This window comes from Equus przewalskii, chromosome 5 (assembly GCF_037783145.1).
Source record: "Equus przewalskii isolate Varuska chromosome 5, EquPr2, whole genome shotgun sequence".
NCBI lineage: Eukaryota > Metazoa > Chordata > Mammalia > Perissodactyla > Equidae > Equus > Equus przewalskii.
This window is the reverse complement of record NC_091835.1, coordinates 39555144-39579811: the sequence shown is the minus strand read 5'-3', so window position 1 is coordinate 39579811 and position 24668 is coordinate 39555144. Positions and strand designations below refer to the sequence as shown.

The 24668-nt window shown below is 35.2% G+C and overlaps 1 protein-coding gene across 5 annotated transcripts in view; it reads left to right on the top strand.

Annotated features, from left to right (window-relative positions):
* The window catches only part of LOC103554790 (natural killer cells antigen CD94-like), a 53664-nt gene that overhangs the window by 17594 nt on the left and 11402 nt on the right, over nucleotides 1-24668 (top strand). For 2 of the 5 annotated variants that reach the window (XM_008526036.2, XM_070619092.1), the window contains exons 3-4: nucleotides 7907-8026; nucleotides 10011-10106. In XM_008526036.2, coding sequence (XP_008524258.1) covers nucleotides 7907-8026; nucleotides 10011-10106 — 216 coding nt within the window. The remainder of the gene's footprint in view (nucleotides 1-7906; nucleotides 8027-10010; nucleotides 10107-24668) is intronic. The other 3 variants (XM_070619091.1, XM_070619093.1, XM_070619094.1) reach the window with 2 other exon arrangements.

Below are 24668 nucleotides of genomic sequence, written 5' to 3'. Positions count from 1 at the left end.
TAGAATTATAAAAATAAGAACAAATTAGAATCAAAGCTAAAGCAGAAGAAAGGAAATAATAAGGATAAGAGCATAAATCTAGGAAATAGAAAACAGAAAAATATTAGAGAAAAATAAATTAAACCAAAAACTAATTCTTTTTTTTATTGAGGTATAAGTGACATACAATATGGTATTAGTTTCAGGTGTACAACATGATGATTACATATTTGTATATATTGCAAAATTATCTGCACAGTAAGTCTGGCTAACATTTGTTGCCATACATAGTAACAAATTTATTTTCCTTATGAGAACTTTTAAGATCTACTCTCTAAGCAACTTTCAAATATGCAATACAGCTTTATTAATTATAGTCACTATGCTGTACATTACATCCCCATAACTTACTTATTTTATAACTGGAAGTTTGTAACAAAAGCTAATTCTTTTAACATATCAGCAAAAGTGATTGTAACCTCCAAAGTGAGAAAATACAAATTTCAGTTACACAGATGCTACAGACATTTAAATCATAATAAGAAAATATTATAAACAACATTCTGCTAATAAATTTAGCATACATAAACTATACAAATTTCCTGAAAGACATACTCCCAATGTCCACTTAAGAAGTAATAATTAATCTAAGTTCTATATCTCTTAAAGTAATTCAATTTCTAGTTTAAAAATCTTCCTATGAGGAAAACTCCACTTTTTATTGATAAATTCCATCAAACACTTAAGGAAAGCATAATACCAATTTTACATAACCCTTCCAGATATTATATGAGGAAGGAATATATTGCAACTTATTTTATTACACCAGCATTACTCTAATATAAAAACCAGACAAAGACATTTAAAGAAAAAGATACAGATCACTATTCCTCCTGAATATGGACAAAAATTCCTTAACAAAATATTACTAAATCAAATTCAGCAACATAAAAATGATTAATACATCATGATAAGTTGGAATTTATCCTAGAAATTCAAAGTTGTTTCAACTTTTGAAAGCTGATTAATATAATTAATATAATTCACTCTTTCAATATGCCAAAAAAGAGTAACTATATTCAACTTAGTACATGCACAAAAATACATTACGAAATTCAACATCCATTCTTGACAAAACTTCTTAGAAAACTATGAATCCTACATCATTTTCCTCAACCTGCTGAAGAACATGTACAGAAAACCTCCATCCCACATCATACTTAAAAGTGAAAGACTGAATGCTTTACCCTAAGGCTGGGAATAAGGATATCCACTCTCATTACTTTTTTTAAGTGTTGTACTGAAGGCTCTAGCCAGTGTAGTTCACCAAGAATAAGAAATAAAATGCATACAGATTAAAAAAATAAAATAAAATTTTATTTATTTGCAGTTAATCTGATTGTATATGAAGTATTTACTCAGTCTATGAAAAGCTGTGATAACTAAGTAATTGTATCAAGTATATAGGATATAGGCAATGTATAATTGTATTTTTATGTATGTGTGGTAGACTGTCTCTAATATGGCTTCCTGTGATTCCTACCTTATCTTCTTTTTGCCCTTGTGTAATCTCACCTTGAGTGTAGATTGGACTTTGTGACTACTTTCTAAGAACAGTATGTGGCAAAAGTAATCATATGTCATGTCTGTGATTTGGTTACAAAATGACTTGGATTTTCTTTCTCACTCTTACTCACTTGCTCTGAGAGAAGCCAGCTGCCATATTGTGAGCTATCCTATAGAAAGGCTCACATGGCAAAAAAATGGTGACATGTCTACATAAACCTTAATTAGAAAATGGTTAAATGATTTAAATAGATATTTTACCAAACAAATATACAGATGACAAAAAATACTAAAAAATAATTGTTCATTAGGGGAATGCAAATTAAAATCACAATGAGATGCTATGCAAAAATTAAAAGGATGGATGATACCATGTGCTGGTGAGAATGTGGAACCTATGAAAACCCTCAGAGGAATGTGAAATGGTACAACCACTTTGGAAAACAAGTTGCAATTTCTTATAAAGTTAAATATACACCTAATCATATGACCTAGAAATCACACTCAGGTATTGACATAATAGAAATGAAAACATATATCTACACAAAGCCCTATCACATGAATCTTATATCTTCTTTATTCATAATCACCAAAAACTGGAAGCAGCTGAAATGTCCACCAACTAGTGAATGGATAACAATTGAACAATTGGTATGAATAACAATTCATACAATAGACTTTGAATTGTTGATTTCAAGTTCTTTGGATAAATACCTAGTAGTGGGATAGCTGGGTCATATGGTATATCTATTTTTAATTTTTGAGAAATCTCCATAATGTTTTCCATAGTAGCTGCACCAGTTTGCATTCCCACCAGCAGTGTTTGGGGGTTCCCTTTCCTCCACATCCTCTCCAACATTTGTTCTTTTTTGTCTTGGTGATTATAGCCATCCTAATGGGTGTAAGGTGATATCTTAGTGTAGTTTTGATTTGCATTTCCCTGATGATTACTGATGTTGAACATCTTTTTACGTGCCTATTGGCCATCTGTATATCTTCTTTGGAAAAATGTCTATTCATATTCTCTGCCAATTTTTGATTGGGTTGTTTCTTTTTCTGTTGTTGAGTGTTGTGAATTCTTTATACATTTTGGAGACTAACCCCTTGTAGGATACATGATTTGCCAGTATTTTCTCCCAGTTGGTGGGTTCTCTTTTCATTTTGTTCCTGGTTTCCTGAGCCTTGCAGAAGCTCCTTAGTCTGATGAAGTCCCACGTGTTAATTTTTTCTTTTGTTTCCCTTGCCCAAGTATCTTTATCTCTAATTTCAATTTATCTTTTCTTGTATGAGTATCGAATAATTTTATTTATTGACAAAATGGTAAGCACACAGATGTTGGTCTGAATGTATTTATTCAATTATTATTTATATAGTGAATAAGACGGTTTCTGCTCTGATGGAGTTAATTTATATTTAGAGAGACTCATAAACTCTTCTTATATCTTTTAGGACTTTATTGAAATGTTTTCTTCTCAAGTGAGATCTCCTATTACTACCCCCAAACTCTCTATCACCTCCCCCAATATATTTTTCTTCTTAGTCTTTAAAACTGCAATTTAATATGCGCTTGACTTGTTTTCCATCTTACTACAATATAAACTTCTTGAGCATAGAGATATTTATTTACTTGCTATATTTGTTGACTGCTGTATTCCTAGCTTCTAGAACATAGCCTGGCATAAAATTATGTGATCAGTAAATATATATTAAATGAATGAATTAATGACTGTGTTGCTTTCATGAAGAAAGAAAAATAATTTTTAGATCTACCTGTGAGAATTATACTTTTTAAGTTAAAAATCCCTTAAAAATGTGCATCCCAATTCTTAAAATAAAATTGGCCAGAATTCTGAGAGAAATGTAAAATTTTCTACCTTTTTGTGTTATGCCCATTTTCATAGCTCAGCAATAGTGGGTCATAGATTCAAATATACCAGTTGAACACAGGATCTTATTATGTGATATTGTGCAGACTTTAAATGTCCCCAATATTTTACCTATGGTGTGAAGGGAGAACAACCTACATGTGACTCTGAGAGGAGACTTCCTGTGCAGGGGTTAGCTGGAGCATCACAGAGCAATTAGATTCTCCTTTCTCTATTCATATTGCCTCTTTGCTAACTTGTTGGCTAGTGAGACAGACTTCTTGCCCAGGATCTGAAACACCAAAAACCATGAGGCATAAACCACACAGAGGTGAGATGTTCTCAAGGTAAATGGCTATAAGTACAATTTATTTATTTATTTATTTATTTATTTTTTTCAGACACAAAGGTTTATTATAGCAAATAGAAGTTCATGCAACTGTTAGAATATGTGAGGGAACAAATGTCGGGAAAATTTCCATCAAAGATCTCAGCCTAAAATATCAAAGCGCGTGGTCCTTAATTTGCCTGGAAGCTGCTGTAATACTCTGGAATCTCTGGGAAACTCCCACCAATTCTCTCAGTTTGCATTAGTGAAGTGAGTGGTTTGCAGAAACTTGCCAGGAAGCTTCTGTGAATCTCCGATCTGTCCATGCAGCTGGCTGCACCTGCCTAGAGGAATCTGGATTCTCTTCTTCTGCTGTCAAAATCTTATGCCAGCACCTCTCATTGGAAAACTCTAACCTGGAACCAAATAGGGATGGGAATTCTGTGAAATGTGGACCCTGACTCCTCTTATGAGTCACAAAAGAGATCTTGGAAGGGGGCAATGGCAATGCCACATTGACCACAGGTCAATTCTGGCTCCTGGATCTACTGGTTTCTATCTCGGCTTCAGATACCTGCTCTGAAGTCTCCTCTTTGCTTTGATGATCTAATCAGATGCTCTCTCTGGTTTCCTGAGGAAACTGTTCAACACTTCCCCAACTCGTACAGAAGGGAGGTTCTCTGGACATGAAAAGCACTGTAGTGAAGTCGAGCTATGGGAAATTGTAAGCTTGGAATGAGAGTCTTCAAGACTGGAAAAAATTATAAGTACAATTTAATAATTTATTCTACCCTCTTGGGAATTAAGTTTCATCATATCTAGTTTGTAGTAAATACAGTTTGCTATAAAACATACATTGTGAGCAGTGATTAAGTTGGAGAGGTGTTTGGGATTTTTTCTTTGCAATTTAATACAATTTGGTCTATGAGATTACATGCACACACCCACACATACAAGAGACAAGTGGTGCCAAGGAAACTTTTGGAATAAGCCTCCATATTTTTATCATTAACATTTCTGCCATTCAATTTCATAAATATCCACATGTCCATGACAAAATAAGCTTTACAGGCAAAATTATATTTTCTATTTGGTTCACTAATATGTCACTACCGCTTAGGTATATGGCACATGACAGATGCTCAAGAAATACTTTTTAATGAATTATTGATTTATTCATTAATTCCTTAAATAAATGCTTATTGAATGGAACCATGTGTTAAGCATTGTGATAGATATGAGTATTGCACAGATAAAAGAGAGAAATTCTGTCCTTAAGAATCTTATAGTCCAGTGAGAGAGATTGCAAGTATACAGGTTTGGACAAATGCCACATAGGAGTAAAAATGGGGCAATTAGAGATCAAAGAAAGGCAACGTTTGAGGCTTGAGTCAGGAGTAAGAGTGAACTAAGCAGAGTAATCTTAATTGGGATAACTCTGATGGCGATGGAGATGGAAGTGTGTTCCAGGTGAAGGGAACAGCATAGACATGGAGGCATGATGGAGCAGTGGCCAGCAGAGGTATGAATGGACTAAAGAAACTAAAGGCAAGTAGGTCAGGTTGTTTCAAATAATCCAGGAGAGAAATCAGTGTTCAAAATACAGCTGTGACAATGGGAATAGAAATGAAAGGACTTAGTAGAGAGACATAAGGAGGTAGAATCATCAAAATTTGGTGAATTGTAGAATGAGTGGAGTAAGGAGAGATGAAAGTCAAGGATACTTCCTAGGCTTTTGACTTGAGAAACTTAGTACATTACGGTGCCACTCAACAGGACATGAAATGCAGGTAGAGGGTTATGATGGCAGAAGGGCAGCAAGATAAGGAGTTTAGCTTTGGACGGTGAGTTTTCAACACCTGTGGAAATGCCTGGTGAGGCATCAGATAGATGAGTCTGCTGACTAGGAAAGTGACCCTGTGGGATGTGTAAACTTGGGAGTCAATGGAACATAAGTAGCAGATGAAGTCATGGCAGTTGATGAGATCATTCATTGAGATGATGCAGATTAGTAAGAGAGAAAGGTCCAAAGGCAGATACTAGATAAAAATCATTTGAAGACTGCACACACACACAAACAACTAGGAAGTGACATGAAGAAAACTATGAGTGTTATCAAGCAATGTAAGGGAGAAATATACTTCTCTCTCTCCACTCAGATACAGGATTTTCTGGCTTTATGAACTGAGTTGTGGCCTGTCTCCCACCTTTACTCCGTGCTCCTTTTGTATTTTGTTTTCTTTAGAATTTGTGTAATATTAGGACAATCTGTCCTTTCAGCTTTTGGTACGACATGCTTTTAAAAGAGTACGGAGCTATTGGATTCTTTTTTGTGTGAGAATATTTAGATTCATCTTCAGTAATGGTATAGGCAAGGATGATATTCAAAATAGTAACAACCTGTACGGCACAGGCCCAACCATCCTGAAAATACCTCAGCCTGGAAACATCTATTGTGTCCTGGTGTCTATAAAACATTTAAAAACATTTTTTCTGGTGTAAATCTTGGTAAATTAAATTCTTTTTGGAATTTGTTCATTTCATCTAAGTTTTCAAAAGAAGTATAACCTGCTTAAAATTGTAACTCTTCAGCACTCTGTATCTCTCTTTTCTGAAGTATTTCTTATATTATTTACCATCTTCTAGTGAACTATGATTTTTAAACTTATTTATTTAATCATTACCTACGCTCCTCCAATCATAATATTAGTTCCATGAGAACACGGAGTGTTGCTTTTTTCACTACTCCATTCCTGATGCTAATAACAGTGTCTGGGACACATTGTATGCTAAGTAAATACTTGCTTAAATGAATAATGTTTAATTACCAGTTTGGACTTTGTAGATCTTGCTTTCTATTTATTTTCTGTTTAATTTCTCTTCATATCAGTTATTTTCTCCCTTTTTCTTTCTTTTTCTCTTCTCCTGCTTTCTTAAACTGGATGCTTAACATAAAACCTTTATTTTTTAATATAAACATTTTTATCTTAAAATACTGTGCATTTTTTTCCACTAAAACAAAAATATACCCATTTAAAAAAATTACTCTGAATTCCAATATCCAAAATAAAGCATCCTTGTTACTTTGGTGTGTTTCTCTTTTGTACATGTATTTTTTTCTTTGCGTAATTGAAAATAGTCCTGTATGCAATCTAGTGATTGGCTGATTTTAAGTAAAAATGTGATTTCAATACAAATTTATGCATTAATGATTTGGGACTAGTGTAGACCCTCTACACTCTATGTGTAGACTAGAGGCCTACATACTTATATAGTCACTTAAAGGTAATCCTAAATGATGTAACTAAATATGTAAATGTTCAAGTTATTTTGAAAACAGTACCATGGCTTTTGGACCTTCTTTCACCTAAACAAATTCGAAGAACTTGACTAGTTATAAATATAATCCTAGAATATTTTCTGTCTTGATATGGTCAACAGGAGAAATGCTGTGGACTTTTGGAAGTGAGGCAAGAGGACGGTAAAAAACAAAAAAATTATATTTCATTTAAAATTTAGGGTTGAGTACCTACCTAGAGCTGGAGCTGCTGATTCTATTGTTTATAGCAGTATGATGATATCCCTCTCTGCTTAGGTCTCAGAAATTTTCTGGGCAAAGCATTGTTCCAGTCATCTTGGAATCTTCCTCTGCAGGATGTGCATGGCTGCACTCCTCTGAACATTCTCTATTTAACAGACACTTATTATATAAGCAAGGTCCTACACACCTTGAAAATATTAACTCATTTACTTCTCATAACTGATCAATGAGTTAGATCCTGTCATTATCCGCATTTTACAAATGAACAAACAAAGACACCAAGAATTTAAATAACTTGCCTAACCCAAGTGACACAGCTAGGAGGCAGAGCCAGGGTTCAAACCCAGACATCTTTGTTTTGGAACCCATCCTCTGGAAATCCAGGCTGTCTCTCCTTGTAGAGTTTACCTCGACCAGAAGTGTTGCCAGATTCTACAGTGTGGGTAAGGAAGCCTGAGGATGGGGCTGTGGGGTGCTACTTGTGTTCTTGATTGTTTGGAGAATAATGTATCTTTCCTTCTACCGACACATCCTGCCTGGCTCCTATATTTTCTTCTCTGGGATAATGATTATTCCAGCTGTTGTCTCAATATGCTAATTAATGCTGTGCATTTCTCCTTTCTTAAGCAGCAGAGAAGAAAAGGTTGGAAAGGCCTCACAAAAATGCAGGATTCCACTCTCATTCTCAGCCTCAGATCCAAGCAAGTCCACAGATAGACAGAATTCCTGAACATGACATGAGCAAAGGTAGATGTGTGTTGCTGAATTTCCATGATGCTCTAAATGTTAGAGTATTGAGAATTTTGTCCTGATCTTTTAAGAAACCTGTAGAGAATTTCAGAACTATTATTACAGCTGCATTTTAATATGTCTTATTCAAGAAAAAATACTCTTCAATAATATTTATTCAAATTACCCAGCAAAGAAGTAGTTATCTGGATCATCTCAATGGAGATTTTGAAGGTAGCATGGAAGAAGGAATGGCTTATTACTTGCAGAAAGTTTGAGGTTTTGCAGAATTCAATAGATCCAACAGATAAGTATCCTAACCTAAGCCTGAGTATACTTCTCTTAGAAAACACCTGTTTTCCTCTGAAATGGTGGCTTCGCTTCAAATTTTTATGACTAGAAGTTGGAGGTAACATGGCACAATGCATTTGGGAGTCTGATGGAACTGAGTTTTAATATTTTCCAGGAATAATCAGCTATATAACAGTAGGCCAATTACTTAATTACTAATATCTATACCTCAGGTTCCACATCTGTAAAATGAGAATGACAAAAATCTTAGAGTTATTGTTTGGACTAAATGAGATTATATAAATTAAGCCATTACCACATGATAGGCATTCAATTTTTGGTAGTTCCTATTAATTGATATGTATATAAATATTACATATTATATAATTCATATATATAAAGTGTATGTATATAAAGTATATATTTATGTATATAAAATTAATGTGTGTATATATATATATATATATATATGATGTTCTAAACAATACTTTTTTTTTGCCCAACCTATACATTTTTTCTTCTTGAGGTTTATCAGAGAAGATCTTTTCACCAGGACAATTTTCATGTAGTCAGTTTTTCAGTGTGTTCCTGAGTGATTCATTCAACTAGTTAAAAATATTTATTGAGTGTCTTTGAGTTATGGTACTAAAGCCAGACCAGTCAGCGGGCTTTTGTGATAGTTTAGGCTACATGTGGCTGTGACTTGGACTAGCATGATGAAAGCAAGACAGAAGATCAGAGATGCCTTTAAATTTCTACCTGATTTTTTTCTTTAGAGGACTTTTCTAGGACTTGCAATGTGTTTTCCATTTCCTCCTTTCTCCATTTCATAAAGATCTCACTTTGCCATAGTCTGGAATTTCTCCCTTAGCATTTGGATTGGATTTTGGCTAGTTCCTAATTGACTATTTGTTTATTTTTCCAGAGTCATTCTCTGTTACTGCATCCCTGAGGAGTGGACTGGGAAGGGATCCTAGTAATCATCTAAGTTTTAAAATCAATAGCTTTTATTATCCATATTTCCCTTTTCTACCCTAAAAATAATAAGTTTAGGGGGAAAGTAGTTCCCAATAAGGGAAATGCCATACATATTGTAAGCATTTCAAGAAAAGAGGAGATTGGTGATTTTAAGAAGTAAATGGGGGGCTGGCCCCGTGCCCGAGTGGTTAAGTTCGCGCTCTCTGCTTCAGTGGCCCAGGGTTTCATCTGTTCGAATCCTGGGTGCAGACATGGCACCTCTTGTCAGGCCACATTGAAGTGGTGACCCACGTACCACAACTAGAAGAACCCACAACTAAAATATGCAGCTATGTACTGGGGGGACTTGGGGAGAAAAAGCAGAAAAAAATTGGCAACAGTTGTTAGCTCAGGTGCCAACCTTACAAAACAAGTAAATGATTATTTTAAAAAGAAAAGGGAAAATTATACCCCTTCCCCTGAACTTCGTTACACCACTAATTAATCTTTAAGGCAGTAGCACTAAGAATTTTAAAATAAGAGGCAAATACTTCTAATAGGTGTTAAGTTTTCTGTAAATGAAATACCCATGTTTGCTGAGTGAGTTATCATATCTACTTAATGACAATGCTAATTCATTCAGTAATTCCATTCTTAACCTCTTGTGCTTGTTTGAGACAAAGCTCTTATATAACAGCTCCTTGTTTGAAGACTTGCAACAATTCCTCTACAATTTACATGTTCTTTTGGACAGAGTTCCGAGCAGCATCTTCTGGATGTATTGCTGCAGTGATATTAGGAATTATCTGTTTCATTCTTTTGGGAATATCAGCATTTTTTGCAACTAAGTGTAAGTATTCTACAGAGATGCCATTCCTCATGTTGACTTTTATCTAAATTTTTTTTCTCAAAGGGAGGATGAAGGGTAAGTCTAATGAGATGATCACATTCTGACAGTAGAGATATTCTTATTTCTAGACCTTTCTGGACTTGAGAAAGATATTCATGCAGTCAAAACAGAAAGTCTACAGTAAACAGTTCTTAACAAGGAGAACTATGGCTTTATTCCGTTTCATAGCCTTTCCATTTCACTGTGAATCATACACATTTACTCTTTGAATCCAATAGCATTAATGTTTCTCTGTTTATTTTATGGATTCCTGAGACATTGGTTTGAAGACAAATCTAAAAGAATTCTTTATACCATTGTACTTTAATTTTGCACACTTCTCTATTCCTATAATTTGAATATTTTCCCCTTAATATTTAGATTGAATCCCAATTTATTATTAATGGTGAGTATAATGACTGGCAGGTTTTCAGGGTAACTGGATCAATCGTTTATTTTCTCTTTGAAGTAAGAGCCAATAATATTAATCATACCCAATAATATTTGGGTGACTATTTTTATCAATATATTTATAACTTCTTTACACTCTTGCTCCTACCAGCCCGTCAAACACGTGCTACTCTTGATAACAAATATTTGTAACCTGGTGTGTATTCTTTCCTACTTTTCCCTACATCCACCTGCAGAGGGAGCCAACTAATTCATTGTTGTATTATAATGGGGGGTTATATCATGTGCACTTTCTTGCATCTTGTCTTTTTCATTTGAAACTAAGTTTTGGGAATCAACCTATAATTCATATTTTTAATGACAACCTCATATTCCATGATGAGAATTTACTGTATTTTATTCAACCAGCTTCTCTGGGTGAGCATTCACTTTATTCCAAATTTTTGCTGTTAAAGATAATACTACAATATACATTTTTACAAACTGATGCTTTAGTTTTTGTGGGATAGATTCCCAGAGTTAGAATAAATTCTCAGAGTTAGGATTTCTGGGTTTGAGAGCATGTATGTTCTAAATAAAATATGGGTTTTTTTTTTTTTTTTTTTGAGGAAGATTAGCCCTGAGCTAACATCTGCCAACCCTCCTCTTTTTTCTGAGGAAGACTGGCCCTGAGCTAACATCTGTGTCCATCGTCCTCTACTTTTTAAGTGGGACTCCTACCACAGCATGGCGTGCCACTCGGTGCCATGTCCGCACATGGGTCCAAACCGGTGAACCCCGGGCCGCCGAAGCGAAGCATGCCCATTTAACTGCAGCGCCACCGGGCCGGCCCCTAAATAAAATATGTTTTGCAAGATTACTTTCTAAACGAGGTACCAATTTGCATTTCCACTGTCAAAGCATAAGAACCCTGTTTCCCACACCGTTCTAGCAATAAATATTTTTATTCTTATAATAGTTTACCAGAATGAAGGGCAAGATTAACAGACTGAACTCAAACTAATTGAAACAAAATGAAGGACATTTAACTGGCGACTGCAAGGGCAGTTTTGGGTTGTAGTACAGTTGCATTTGTGAACTCAAACAATGTGGTCAGGGCTCTCTCCTCTGAGGGTGCTTGGACTTGCTCAGCTACCTTTGACTTTATTTTCAGACAGGATTTCTCCACTGGCAGCCCGGGGCTCATATAATGTCAGCTGAACCACCATAATTATAATAGTTTTCTGTCACAGCAGTGAAAAAGTCCTGTGCATGGCTTTTCTGATTAGCTTCTTTTAAGTTGTGTATTCAAAGCCTTCTAAACACCATGAAGAGCATTTTCCACTGGAGAAAGGAATTCTATTAGCAAAAGAAGAGGAAAAGGGGAATGAGCACCTACTCAGAGGAAATTATTTAAAAATATTCACGTATAGCTTCTTGTGCTTATTTTTAAGAGCCCCTGCCTCTTTCCAGTGTCATTATATGCAAAGAAACACACATGCACCCAAACCTACTCAAGAATAATATATTTAATGGACACTATCTCCTCTCCTTTTTTCCCTATCTCATTTTCCTAGTTTCAAGATAATTGAGTCACTTCCCTTAATATTCATTTGTAACTCAGCTATTAATGTCAAATATTTGATTTAATCTTTACTTAATCCTAGAAAGCTCTGTTCCACTCTAAGATTTCAAATATATAATTCCTATGATTGCTGTTTAGCTAAGGAAATACATCTTAATTACAATGATTTATAAGGATGATTTTCCCAGAATCTCTTAAATTCCTGTCCCATGGAATCCTCTGGATCTGAATAATTAAATCAATTATAACAGTTTGAGAAGATACATAGAATAATTTAACATAAGTTTATATTCTTTGGAGAACTGAAATAATAAAAATATCTAAATTTTATTGTAATTTCTCCAAGAATCCCAGGTTCATCAGAACTCCTCTACATATGGAGGTGTATTAAAAATAACAGAAAGTAGTAGTTATGCACACAAAGATTAGTCAGAATCACAAACATATGATTTGATTCTTTTAGTATTTTTATTATTAATAAATATTTACAAAGTCATCACACTAATCCTGTGCCATAATTAGAAATTAGACTATGTATTAGATGATGAACAAGTACATCATAGTACATTTTTCCCCAGCATTATTGAAATATAATTGACATATATCATTGTGTAAATTTAAGGTATACAACATACGTATTTGATATATGTATATATGGCAAAATGATTATCACAATAACATTAGTTAATACATCCATCACCTCACATAGTTTGGTATGATTTCATCACATGCATGAGGTGTGAAGTCATATCTCATTAGGGTTTGGATTTGCATTTCCTTGATAATTACTAATGTCGAATATCTTTTCATGTGCCTGTTGGCTATCTATTTATCTTCCTTGGAAAAATGTCTGTTGATATCCTTTGCCCATTTTTTGATCGGGTTGTTCATTTTTTTGTTGTTGAGCGGTATGAGTTCTTCATATATTTTGGTTATCAACCCTTTATCAGATATATGATTTGCAAATATCTTCTCCCAATTTATGGATTGTCATTTCATTTTACTGATGGTTTCCTTTGCTGTATAGGAGCTTTTCACTGTGGTGTAGTCTCATTTGTTTATGTTTTCTTTTGTCTCCCTTGCCCAAGGAGTAACGATATTCAAAAAGATACTGCTAAAGACCCATGTCAAAGAGCATACTGCCTATGTTTTCTTCTAGGAGTTTTATGGTTTCAGGTCTTACATTCAAGTCTTTAATCCATTTTGAGTTAATTTTTGTGTATGGTGTAAGATAATGGTCTACTTTCATTCTTTCGCATGTGGCTGTCCAGTTTTCCCAACACCATTTATTGAAGAGACTTTCCTTTCTCCATTGTGTGTTCTTGGCTCCTTTGTCGAAGATTAGCTGTCCATAGATATGGGGTTTTATTTCTGGGCTCTCAATTCTTTTCCATTGATCTGTGTGTCTCTTTTACTGCCAGTACCATGCAGTTTTGATTACTATAGCTTTGTAGTATATTTTGAATTCAGGGAGTGTGATACCTCCAGCTATGTTCTTTTTTTCAAGATTGCTTGGCTATTTGGAGTCTTTGTTGTTCCATGTAAATTTTAGGATTCTTTGTTCTATTTCCCTGAAAACTGTCATTCAGATTCTGATTGAGATTGTACTGAATCTGTAGATTGCTCTAGCTAATATGGACGTTTTAACTGTGTTAATTCTTCCAATCCATGAGCACAGAATATCTTTCCATTTCTTTCTTTTTAAACTTTTTTTAATCTTGTTTTTTCTTCTTCTCCTCAAACCCCTCAGTACATAGTTGTATATTCTAGTTGTAGGTCCTGCTACTTCTGCTTTGCGGGATACCATCTCAGAATGGCTTGATGAGCAGTGCTAGGTAGGTGAAACCTTGGGCCGCTGAAGCAGAGCACACGAACTTAACCACTTGGCCACAGGGCCGACACCTCTTTCCATTTCTTTATGTTTTCTTCAATTTCTTTCAATAATACATTATAGTTTTCAGTGTATACATGTTTCAAATCCTTGGTTAAATGTACTCCAAGGTATTGTATTCTTTTTGTTACAATTGTAAATGGGTTTCGTATTCTTGATTCTCTTTCTGCTAGTTTGTTGTTAGTGTATAGAAATCCAACGATTTTTGCATGTTGATTTTGTACCCTGAAGCTTTACTGTGTTCATTAATTATTTCTAATAGATTTTGGTGGATTCTTTAGGATTTTCTTTATAGAATCATGTCATCTGCAACTAGTGACCGTTTTACTTCTTCCTTTCCAGTTTGGATCCCTTTTATTTCTTTGTCTTGTCTAATTTCTCTGGCTCTGACTTCCAATACTATGTTAATAAGGGTGATAAGAGTGAGCATCCTTGTCTTGTTCCTGTTCTCAGAGAAATGGCTCTCATTTTTTTACTATTGAGTACCATGTTGGAGGTGGGTTTGCCATATATGGCCTTTATTGTGTTAAGGTGCTTTCCTTCTATGCCTATTTAATTGAGAGTTTTTGTGATAAATGGATGTTGGATCTTATCAAATGCTTTCTCTGTGTCTAATAAGGTGATGATGTGATTTTTATTCTTCACGTGTTAATGTGATGTATCACATTGATTGATTTTGTGTGTTGAACCATCCCTGCATACCTGGTAAATTCCACCTGACCATGGTGTGCGATCCTTTCACTGTGTTACTGTGTTCAGTTTGCCAATATTTTGTTGAGGATTTTTGTATCCATGTTCATAAGCAATATTGGCCTGCAATTTTCTTTTTTATGTTGTCCCTGGCTGGTTTGGGTATCAAGCTAATGTTGACCTTGTAAAATGAGTTAGAAAGCATTCCCTCCTCTTCAATTTTTTGCAAGATTTTGTAAGGATAGGTATCAAATGCTTTTGAATGTTTGGTAGAATTCACCAGAGAAGCCGTCTGGTCCTGAACTTCTATTTTTGGGGAGGGTTTTGATTACTGTTTCAATCTTTTTACTTGTGATTGGTCTATTCAGGTTCTCTATTTCTTATTGATTCAGTTTTGGGAGCTTGTGTGATTCTAAGAATAAGGATTTATCCATTTCTTCTAGGTTATCCAATTTGTTGGCATATAGCTTTTCATAGTATTCTCTTATAATCCTTTGTATTTCTGTGGTATCCATTGTAATTTCTCCTCTTTCATTGCTATTATATTTATTTGAGCCTTCTCTCTTTTTTTCTTAAAGAGTCTAGCTAAGTGTTTGTCAATTTGACCTTTACAAAGAACCAGCTCTTAGTTTCATTGATCCTCTCTGTTGCCTTTTAAGTCTCTATTTCCTTTATTTCTGCTCTGATTTTTATTATTTCCTTACTTCTACTGACTTTGGGCTTTGTTTATTCTTCTTTTTCTAGTTCTTTAAGGTATAGCGTTAGAAAGTTTATTTAAGATTTTTCTTATTTTTCGAGGTAGGCCTGTATTGCTATAAACTTCTTAATACCACTTTTGCCGCATCCCATAAGTTTTGGTATGTTGTGTCTTCATTTTAATTTGTCTCCAGGTACTTTTTGATTTTACTTTGATTTCTTAATTGGTCCAATAGTTTTTCAGTAGTATGTTATTTTGTCTTCAGATATTTGTGACTTTTCCTGTTTTCTTTGTTTAGTTGCTTTCTCATTTCATAGCATTTGTTTAGAAAAGATGCTTGATAGGAGTTCCATCTTCTTAAACTTATTGAGGCTTGTCTTGTTTCCCAGCATATGGTCTACATTTGAAAATGTTCCATGTGCACCTGAGAAGAACATGTATTCTGCTGATTTTGGATGGCATATTCTGTCTATATGTATTAAATCCTTCTGGTCTACTGTTTCGTTTAAAGTCACTGTTTACTTGTTGACTTTCTCTGTGGAAGATTTACCCAGTGATGAAAGTGGGGTGTTAAATTCCCCTACTAATATTGTGTTGCTGTCAATTTCTCCCTTTAGGTCTGTTAATAGTTGGTTTATAAACTTTCGTGCTTCTATGTTAGGTGCATATATATTAATAAATGTTATGTCTTCTTTGTGGAGCATTCCTTTTATTGTTATGTAATCTTCATCTTTGTCTCTTATTATTTTTTTTATCTTGAAGTCTGTTTTGTATGATATAAGCATAGCTACACACACTGTCTTTTGCTTGCCATTTGCTTGGAGTATCATCTTCCATCCCTTCACTCTGAGCCTGTGTTTCTCCTCAGAGCTGAGATGGGTCTCCGGGAGGCAGCATATTATTGGGTCTTGTTTTTTAATCTATCCAGCCACTCTGTGTCTTTTGATTGGTGAATTCAATCCATTTACATTCAGGTTATTGACATATGAGGGCTTAATACTGCCATTTTATCTCTTGTCTCCTGGTTGTTCTATATTCCATTGTTTCTTTATCTTGTATTTCTGGCTGCCATTTCAGTTTGGCAGTTTTCTGTGATGTGTTTCTCAGTTTCTTTATGATTTGTGATTCTGGTCTGATGTTTTGTTTTGTGGTTTGTGGTTTGTATGAAAACGTTTCATAGGTAAGATAGTCCTTTTTTCTGCTGATAGCATCTTATCTCATTTAGCCTATGCAAGTTCCATCCTGTTCCTCTTCCTCTTCTATGTTTTTGTTGTCAAAAATTATCCATTTTTATGTTGAGAGTTTATTATTAAATGTAAGTGGCTATTGTTATTTTTGATGCTTTCTTCCCCTCTAACCTTTATGTTATAATTAAGTGTTTACTAACCTATTCTGATAGAGAATTGCAATTTTCTGATTCTATCTGGCTACTTATCACCTTGCTCAAAGCTTTGTAAACCTTTGCCTTTTTGTTTCAGATAGGAGGGCTCCTTTCAATATTTCTTGTAAGGCAGGTCTTGTGGCAATGAACTCCCTCAGCTTTTGTTTGTCTGGGAAATCTTTTATTTCTCCTTCATAACTGAAGTATAACTCTGTCAGATAGAGTATTCTTGGCTGATAATTTTGTCTTTCAATATTCTGAATATATCATTGCACTCTTTGCTAGCCTGTAGAGCTTCTGCTGAGAAATCTGCTGATAGCCTGATGGGGGTTCATTTGTAAGTTATTTTCTTCTCTCTGGCCACCCTTCATATTCCTTCTTTATCATTGATTTTTGACAGTTTTAATATATTGTCACTAGGAGAAGGTCTTTTTGGATTGAGATAATTAGGAATTCTATTAGCTTTGTGTACTTGTATATCCAGTTTCTTCCTCAGGTTTGGGAAGTTCTCAGCTACTATTGCTTTGAGTAAGCTCTCTACTCCTTTCTCCCTCTATTCTCCTTCTGGGATAACTATTGTCTTTATGTTACTTTTCCTAATTTAGTTGGATATTTCTTGTAGAGTTTGTTCATTTTTTAAATCTTAGTTGTCTCTCCTGAACATTAGTAGATTTATATCTTCAAGCTTGCTAAGTCTCTCTTCCCTATGGTTTCTACTTTCCAGTGCTTTCTACTTTACTTTTCATTTCATTAATTGTGTTCTTCATCTCCATAATTTCTGTTTGTTTTTCTTGTTAGAGTTTCAATCTCTTTGATGAAGAGGTAAATCTCTCCTATACATTAATTTTATTTTTGAGCCCATTGAACTGTCCACTTGAGTTTTCTTGTAACTCATTGAGTTTCTTCACAGCACCTATTTTGAATTCTCTGTCAATTAGATTGAAATCTTTTGTGACTTCATATTTGGTTTCCGGAGAGTTGTCATTTTCTTTTTCGTTTTACCAAGTTATTGTAGTTGTTCATCATGCTGGATGAGTTGATCCTCTGCCAGCACATTTGTGGTAGTAAACACATTTCATATTTGGGTAAGGCTTTGGTTACTTTGATTTTGAGCTGCTTCTGGTTGTATTTGGGACCCTGCACTTTTCACCAGCCAGCACCTCTGCCAGAGGCATTGTCAGTGGCCTTCTTCTGCTGCATGTGCCTCTGAGGTTGCTGGTCATTTGCTGCTTACAGTGTCACTGCAGCCTCAGGTGTTCCCACTGGCGTCACCATGCCATGAGCACTTCTGCTGCCTCTGGGGTCACCTGGGTATTGAGTTTCTCCTCTAGCTCCCCATGGGCTCTTCATGGCCTTGGGTGCTGCTGCCCCATGCACTACCTGAGCTGCTGCTCCCAGGTTATCTGTGGGGGCTGGCAGCACTACTGCCTGGGGCTGGGTTCACAGGTGTCACTGTCACTGCCAGGGGCCCAAGGGCTTCTTTGCAATCCTTGCTGCTAGTAGAGCCTGGGTCAGGGTGCCATCACTGGGAGCTGGGTCACGTATTCCACTGTGGCTCCTAAATCCTCAGGTCTCAGGTACCAGCTGTCACTGCTGAGGGAGGAGTTGGGACTAAGCCACAAGTGTCATTGCTGCTTCTGTAGCCTTTGCTCACTGGCATGCATCAGTGTACTTTTTGAAGTCTCAGGTCAGGGTACCACCATCCCTGCTAGTGGAGTCCACATTTTGGATGCAGCCCTTTCTGCTGGAAAGCCCAGGTTTGGAGTCATTGCTATCTGTGGAGGGGGAGGGGCTTGGGTCACTGGCACCAATGTGCTTCCTGAAGCCTCAGGTCATGGGCACCACCTGCCATTTCTGAGGTCGGGATAGGGGCTAAGCCACAAGTACCATTGCTCCTCCTGCAACCTCTGGTCAAAGGCGTGTGCTCTGGTGTGCTTTTTGAAACCTCAAGTCAGGGACCCATGGCCCCTGCCTGGGATATCTGCATTTTGAATGCTGTCCCTTCTGCTGGGAAAGACCATGGCTGCTGCTGGGGGAGGGAAAGAGGGCTGGATTGTTGGCACCATTGTGCTTTCAGAAGCATCAGGTTGTAGGCACCACCTGCCATCATGAGAGGTGGGTCAGGGGCTAAGCTCAACTGCTGTTGCTGCTCCTGCAGCCTATGGCTGACAGTGTGTGCCACTGTTGGGAGAGTCCACACTTTGGATTGATGTCACTGATGGAGAGGGGGAGGGCTGTTTCTCTAGTTTTACTGCCTCCTGGAGGTCTAGTACACCCACCTTCAGATGTATACATGCACAATCTCTCAGGCGTTGTGGTGTGCTGTGCAGGGAGTCCTTTTTTGATCAATGAATGTCCCACTGGTTGTAATTCAGAGAGGAGAGATGGAGGGGATTACATACCCTGCCATGATGCTGATGTCACTCATCTTTTTTTTGTGATGAGAGGTTTTAAAATCTACTGTCTTAGCTGACAGCTTAACTGTCAAATATACAATACAGGATTGTTAACTACAGAAACTATGGTGTAAGTTACATCCCCAGAATTTCCTCATCTCATAACTGTAAGTTTGTACCCTTTGACCACCTCACCCATTTCCTCCATCTCCCACACCCTGCCCATGCAACCAACATTCTGGTGTCTGTTTCTATGGGTTTGGTTTTTGTTAGATTCCATTTATAAGTGAGATAATACAGTATTTGTCTTTGTCTGTCTGACTTATTTACTTAGCATAATGTCTCCCAAATTAATCCATGTTGTTGTAAATGGGAGAATTTCCTTCTTTTTTACGGCTGAATAATGTAGTATTGTGTATGCGTGTGTGTATATATATATATATACACACACGCATACACACACACCCCACATTTTATTTACTTATTCCTCCATTGATGGACAATTAGGTTTTTTCCATGTCTTGGCTACTGTAAATAATGCTGCAGTGACCATGAGGGTGTAGATATCTCTTTGACGTAATGATTTTGTTTCCTTTGGATATATACCCAGAAGTGACACTTCTGATCATATGGTAGTTCTATTTTTAACTTTTTGAGGAACCTCTATAGTGTTTTCTGTACGAGCTGTACCAGTTGACATTCTTATGAACAGTATACAAGGGTTCACTTTTCCACACATCCTTACCAGCGCTTGTTATCTTAGTCTTTTTGACAAGAGCCATTCTAACAGGTGTGAGATGATATCTTGTCGTTTTAAATTGCATCTCACTCATAATTAGTGATGTTGAGCACCTTTTCATGTTTCTGTTGACCATTTGAATATCTTGTTTGGAAAAATGTCTATTCAGGTCCTTTGCCCATTTTTGGGGTTGTATTATTTGCTTTTTTGCTATTGAGTTGTGTGATTTCCTTATGTATTTTGAATATTAATCCTTTATAAGATATATGGTTTGAAAATGTTTTTCCCATTGTGTAGGTTGCCTTTTCATTTTCTCTGTTGTTTCTTTTGCTAGGCAGAAGATTTTGAGTTTGATGTAGTCTCACTTGTTGATTTTTTGTTTTGTTTCTTGAGCTTTTAGTGTCATATCCATAAAATCATCACTAAGCCCAATGTCAAGGAGCTTCGTCCTTATGTTTTCTTCTAGGAGTTTTATGGTTTCAGGTCTTATGTTTATGTGTTTAATCCATTTCAATTTAATTTTTGTAAGCAGTGTAAAATAGAGGTCTACTTTAATTCTTTTTCATGTGGATATCCAGCTTTTCCAGCACCTTTTATCGAAGAGACTATTTTTCCTCCATTGAGTAGTTTTGGTTCCCTCATCAAATATTAGTTGACCATATAGGCATGTGTTTATTTCTAGGCTCTTGATTCTGTTCCATTGTTTTGTGTCTGCTTTCATGCTAATACCATACTGTTTTGATTACTATAGCTTGTGTGTGATATAGTTTGAAACCAGGAAATGTGATACCTTCAGCTTTGTTCTTCTTTTGGATTACTTTGTCCATTTAGTGTCTTTGTGGTTCCATACAAATTTTAGGATTCTTTTTCTATTTCTGTGAAAAACGACATTGGAATCTTGATAGAGATAGCATTGAATATAAATATGGCTTTGGGTAGTATGGACATTTTAACAATATTAATTTTATCAATCCATAAACACAGGATATCTTTCCATTTGTTTGTGTCTTCTTCAACTTCTTCGTCAATGTCTTATAGTTTTCAGTGTAGAGATCTTTCACCCCTTTGGTTAAATTTATTCCTAAATATTTTGTTGTTTTGATGCTTTGAAAATGGGATTTTTTTCTTATTTATTTTGCAGAAAATTCATTGTTAGTGTATAGGAATGCAACTCATATTTTTATGTTCATTTTGTAACCTGCAACCTTACCTAACTTGCTTATTTGTTCTAACAGCTTTTTGGTGGAGTCTTAAGGTTTTTGATATATACAATCATGTCATCTGCAAATAGACAATTTTACTCCTCCCTCTTCAATTTGAATGCCTTTTATTTCTTTTTCTTGCTTAATTTCTCTGGCTAGGACTTCCAGTACTATGTTGAATAATAGTGGTGAAAGTGGGCACGCTTGTCTTATCCTATCTTAGAGGAAAAGATTTCAAGCTTTTCACATTGAGTATGATGTCAGCTGTGGGCTTACCATATGTCAAATGCTGTTTCTGCATCTATTGAGATAGTCATATGATTCTTATCTTTCATTGTATTAATGTGATGTATCACACTTATTGATTTGTATATGTTAAACCATCTTTGCATCCTTGGAATGAATTCCACTTGGTCACGGTGTATTATCCTTATAAGATACTGTTGATATTAGTTTGCTAATATTTTGTTGAGAATTTTGCATCTATATTCATTAGGGATATTGGTCCATAGTTATCTTTTCTTGTAGTATCCTTTACTGTCTTTGGTATCAGGGAAATACTGGCCTCATAAAATGAATCTCAGAGTGCTTCCTTCTCTTCAGTTTTTGGAAGAGTTTGAGAATGATTGGCATTAATTCTTTAAATGTTTGGTAGGATTCACCAGTGAAACCATCTGGTCCTTGGCTTTTTCTTGTTGGGAGGTTTAATCATTAATTAAATCTTGTTACTGATGTGTTCAGATTTTCTATTTCTTCATGATTCAGTCTTGGTAGGTTGCACATTTCCAGGAATATATACATCTATCCTAGGTTGTCCAATCTTTTTGCCTACTTGTCCATAGTACTTGTTCATACTTGTTCATAGTAGTCTCTTCTGTTCTTTGTATTTCTGTGGTGTCCATTACAATGTCTCTGCTTTCATTATAATTTTATTTATTTGAGTCCTCTGCTTTTTGTCTGGGTTAGTCTAGCTAAGGTTTTGTCAATTTTGTTTATCTTTTCAAAGCAACGAATCCTAGTTTTGTTAATTATGCTATTGTTTTCCTTTTCTTTATTTCTCTTATTTCTGCTTTAATAATTTTTATTTCCTTTATTAAATTTACTTTCGGCTTAGTTGTTATAGTTTTTATAGTTCCTAGAGGTATAAAGTTATGGTCTTTATTTGAGATCTCTCTTTTTTCTTTATTTAGTACAATAAAGTTTCCCTCTTACAACTGTCTTTGGTGCATCCTATAAGTTTTGATGTGTTGTTTTTCCATTTTTGTTTGACTTATGATGCTTTTTTATTCCCTTTTCATTTCTTCTTTGATCCATTGGTTGTTCAACAGTGTATTGTTTAGTTTCCATGTATTTGTGAATTTTTCGCCCTTCACCCTGTTATTGATGTCTAGTTACATTTAATTGTGGTTGGAAAAGATACTTGGTATTATTTATCCTTAAATTTTTTGAGAGTTGTTTTTGACCAAACATATTATCTGTCCTAGATAATGTTCCATGTGCACTTGAGAAGAATATAGATTCTGCCACTGTTTGATGAAATATTCTGTATATATTTGTTAAGTCCATTTGTTCTATAGTGTTGTTCAATTCCTCTGTTTCCTTACTGACTTTCTGTCAGGATGATCTGTCCTTGTTGAGAGCAGGATATTAAATTCCCCAAATGTTATTGTATTGCTATTTATTTCTCCTTTGTTTCTGTGGTATTTGTTACATATATGTATGTAGTTTGATCTTAGGGTCTAAATATTTATAATTGTTATAACTTTTGATGGATTGACCCATATATTATCATATAATGTCTTCTTCCTCTTTTGACTATTTTTACTTAAAGCTTCTTTCATCTGATACAAATATTCCTACTTCTTTCTTTTGATTATCATTTACTTGAAATATTTTTTTTCTTCTCTTTACTCTCAATGTGTATCCTTAAATTAAAGTGAGTCGCTTGTTGGTAACATATTGTTAGATTTTGTTTTTTCATTCATTCAACTACTCTATGTCTTTTAATTAGAAAATTTTAATTATTTACATTTAAGGTAGCAATTGTTAGTTAAAGAGATGCTATTGTCAGTTTGTTAATTGTATTCTGGCTGTTTTATAGAACCTGTGTTTCTTTTTTTCTTCTTTTGCTGGCTTCCTTTTTGATTTTATGACTTTTCGTAGTGGTGTACTTGGATTCATTTCTCATAATCTTTTGTGTATCTACTACAAGTTTTTTTCTTTTTGCTTACCATGAGGCCTACATAAAATATCTTAAATTTGTAACATGCTATTTTAAACTGGTAACAATTTAACTTCAAAAGCATACATAAACTTCACACTTTTACTTCCCTCCTCACATTTTGGGTTATAAATGTTACAATTTACAGTTTGTTTGCTTGTTTCCTTTTTGGTGAGGAAGATTGGCCATGAGCTAACATCGGTTGCCAACTTTCCTCTATTTTGTATGGCAAATGCTGCCACAGCATGGCTTGATCAGCAATGTGTGGGTCTGTGCCTTGGATCCGATTCAGTGAACCCTGGGTTGCAGAAGAGAAGTGCATGAACTTAACCACTATGTCATCAGGCTGGCCCCAAAATTTATATGTTTTTGCACTGTTAATCCATTAATGAATTATTATAGCTATGGTCATTTTTAATGCATTTGTTTTTAACTTTTAGACTAGAGTTGTAAGTGAATTATGCGCTACTGTTACAACATCAGAGAATGTGACTTTGACTATATATTTACCATTTCCAGTAAGTTTTACACATACATTCATATTTTTGCATCATTTATTTCGTCTTGAAGAACTCCGTTTAACATTTCTTATAAGACAGGTCAGTTGTGAAGAACTCCTTTACCTTTTCTTTGTTCAGGAAAGTCTTTATCTCTCTTTCATTTCTGAAGGACAGCTTGCCAGATGTGGTATTCTTGGTTGAAAGTTTTTCTTTCAATATTTTGAATATTGTTCTAATCTGTCCTGGCTGCAAAGTTTCTTTTGATAAATCTGTCTATCGTCTTATGGGTTTTTCTCTAATGTGATGAGTCACCTTTCTCTTGAAGCTTTCAAAATTCTTTCTTTGTGTTCAATTTTTGACGATTTAATTATAAGATGACTTAGTGTAGCCGTTTTCAAATTTAACCAATTTTAGGTCCTTCATGCCTCATGGAATGGACTCTAGATGTGCTCCATGGAAGCTAGATGACCATTTCTCTTGCCCAGTTTGGGGACTTTTCAGGAATTAGTGCTTTTAAATATATTTCCTGCCACTTTCTTTTTCTCTTCTCCTGAGATTCCCATAAAGCATATGTTGTTTCTATTGATAATGTCCCATAAGTCCCATGTGCTTTCTTTACTCTTTCATTATATTTTCTTTCTGCCTCTCTGACTGTATAATTTCAAATGACCTATCTTCTAGTTTACTAATTCTCTTCTCTCTCTCTCTTTTTTTTTTTTTTTTGGCTTGGTCAAGTGCTGTTGAAGCTGTCTATTGAGCTCTTCAGGTCAGTCATTGTTTTCTTAAACTCTAGGATTTCTGTTTGTTTGAGTTTTTTATAAATGGTTTTTA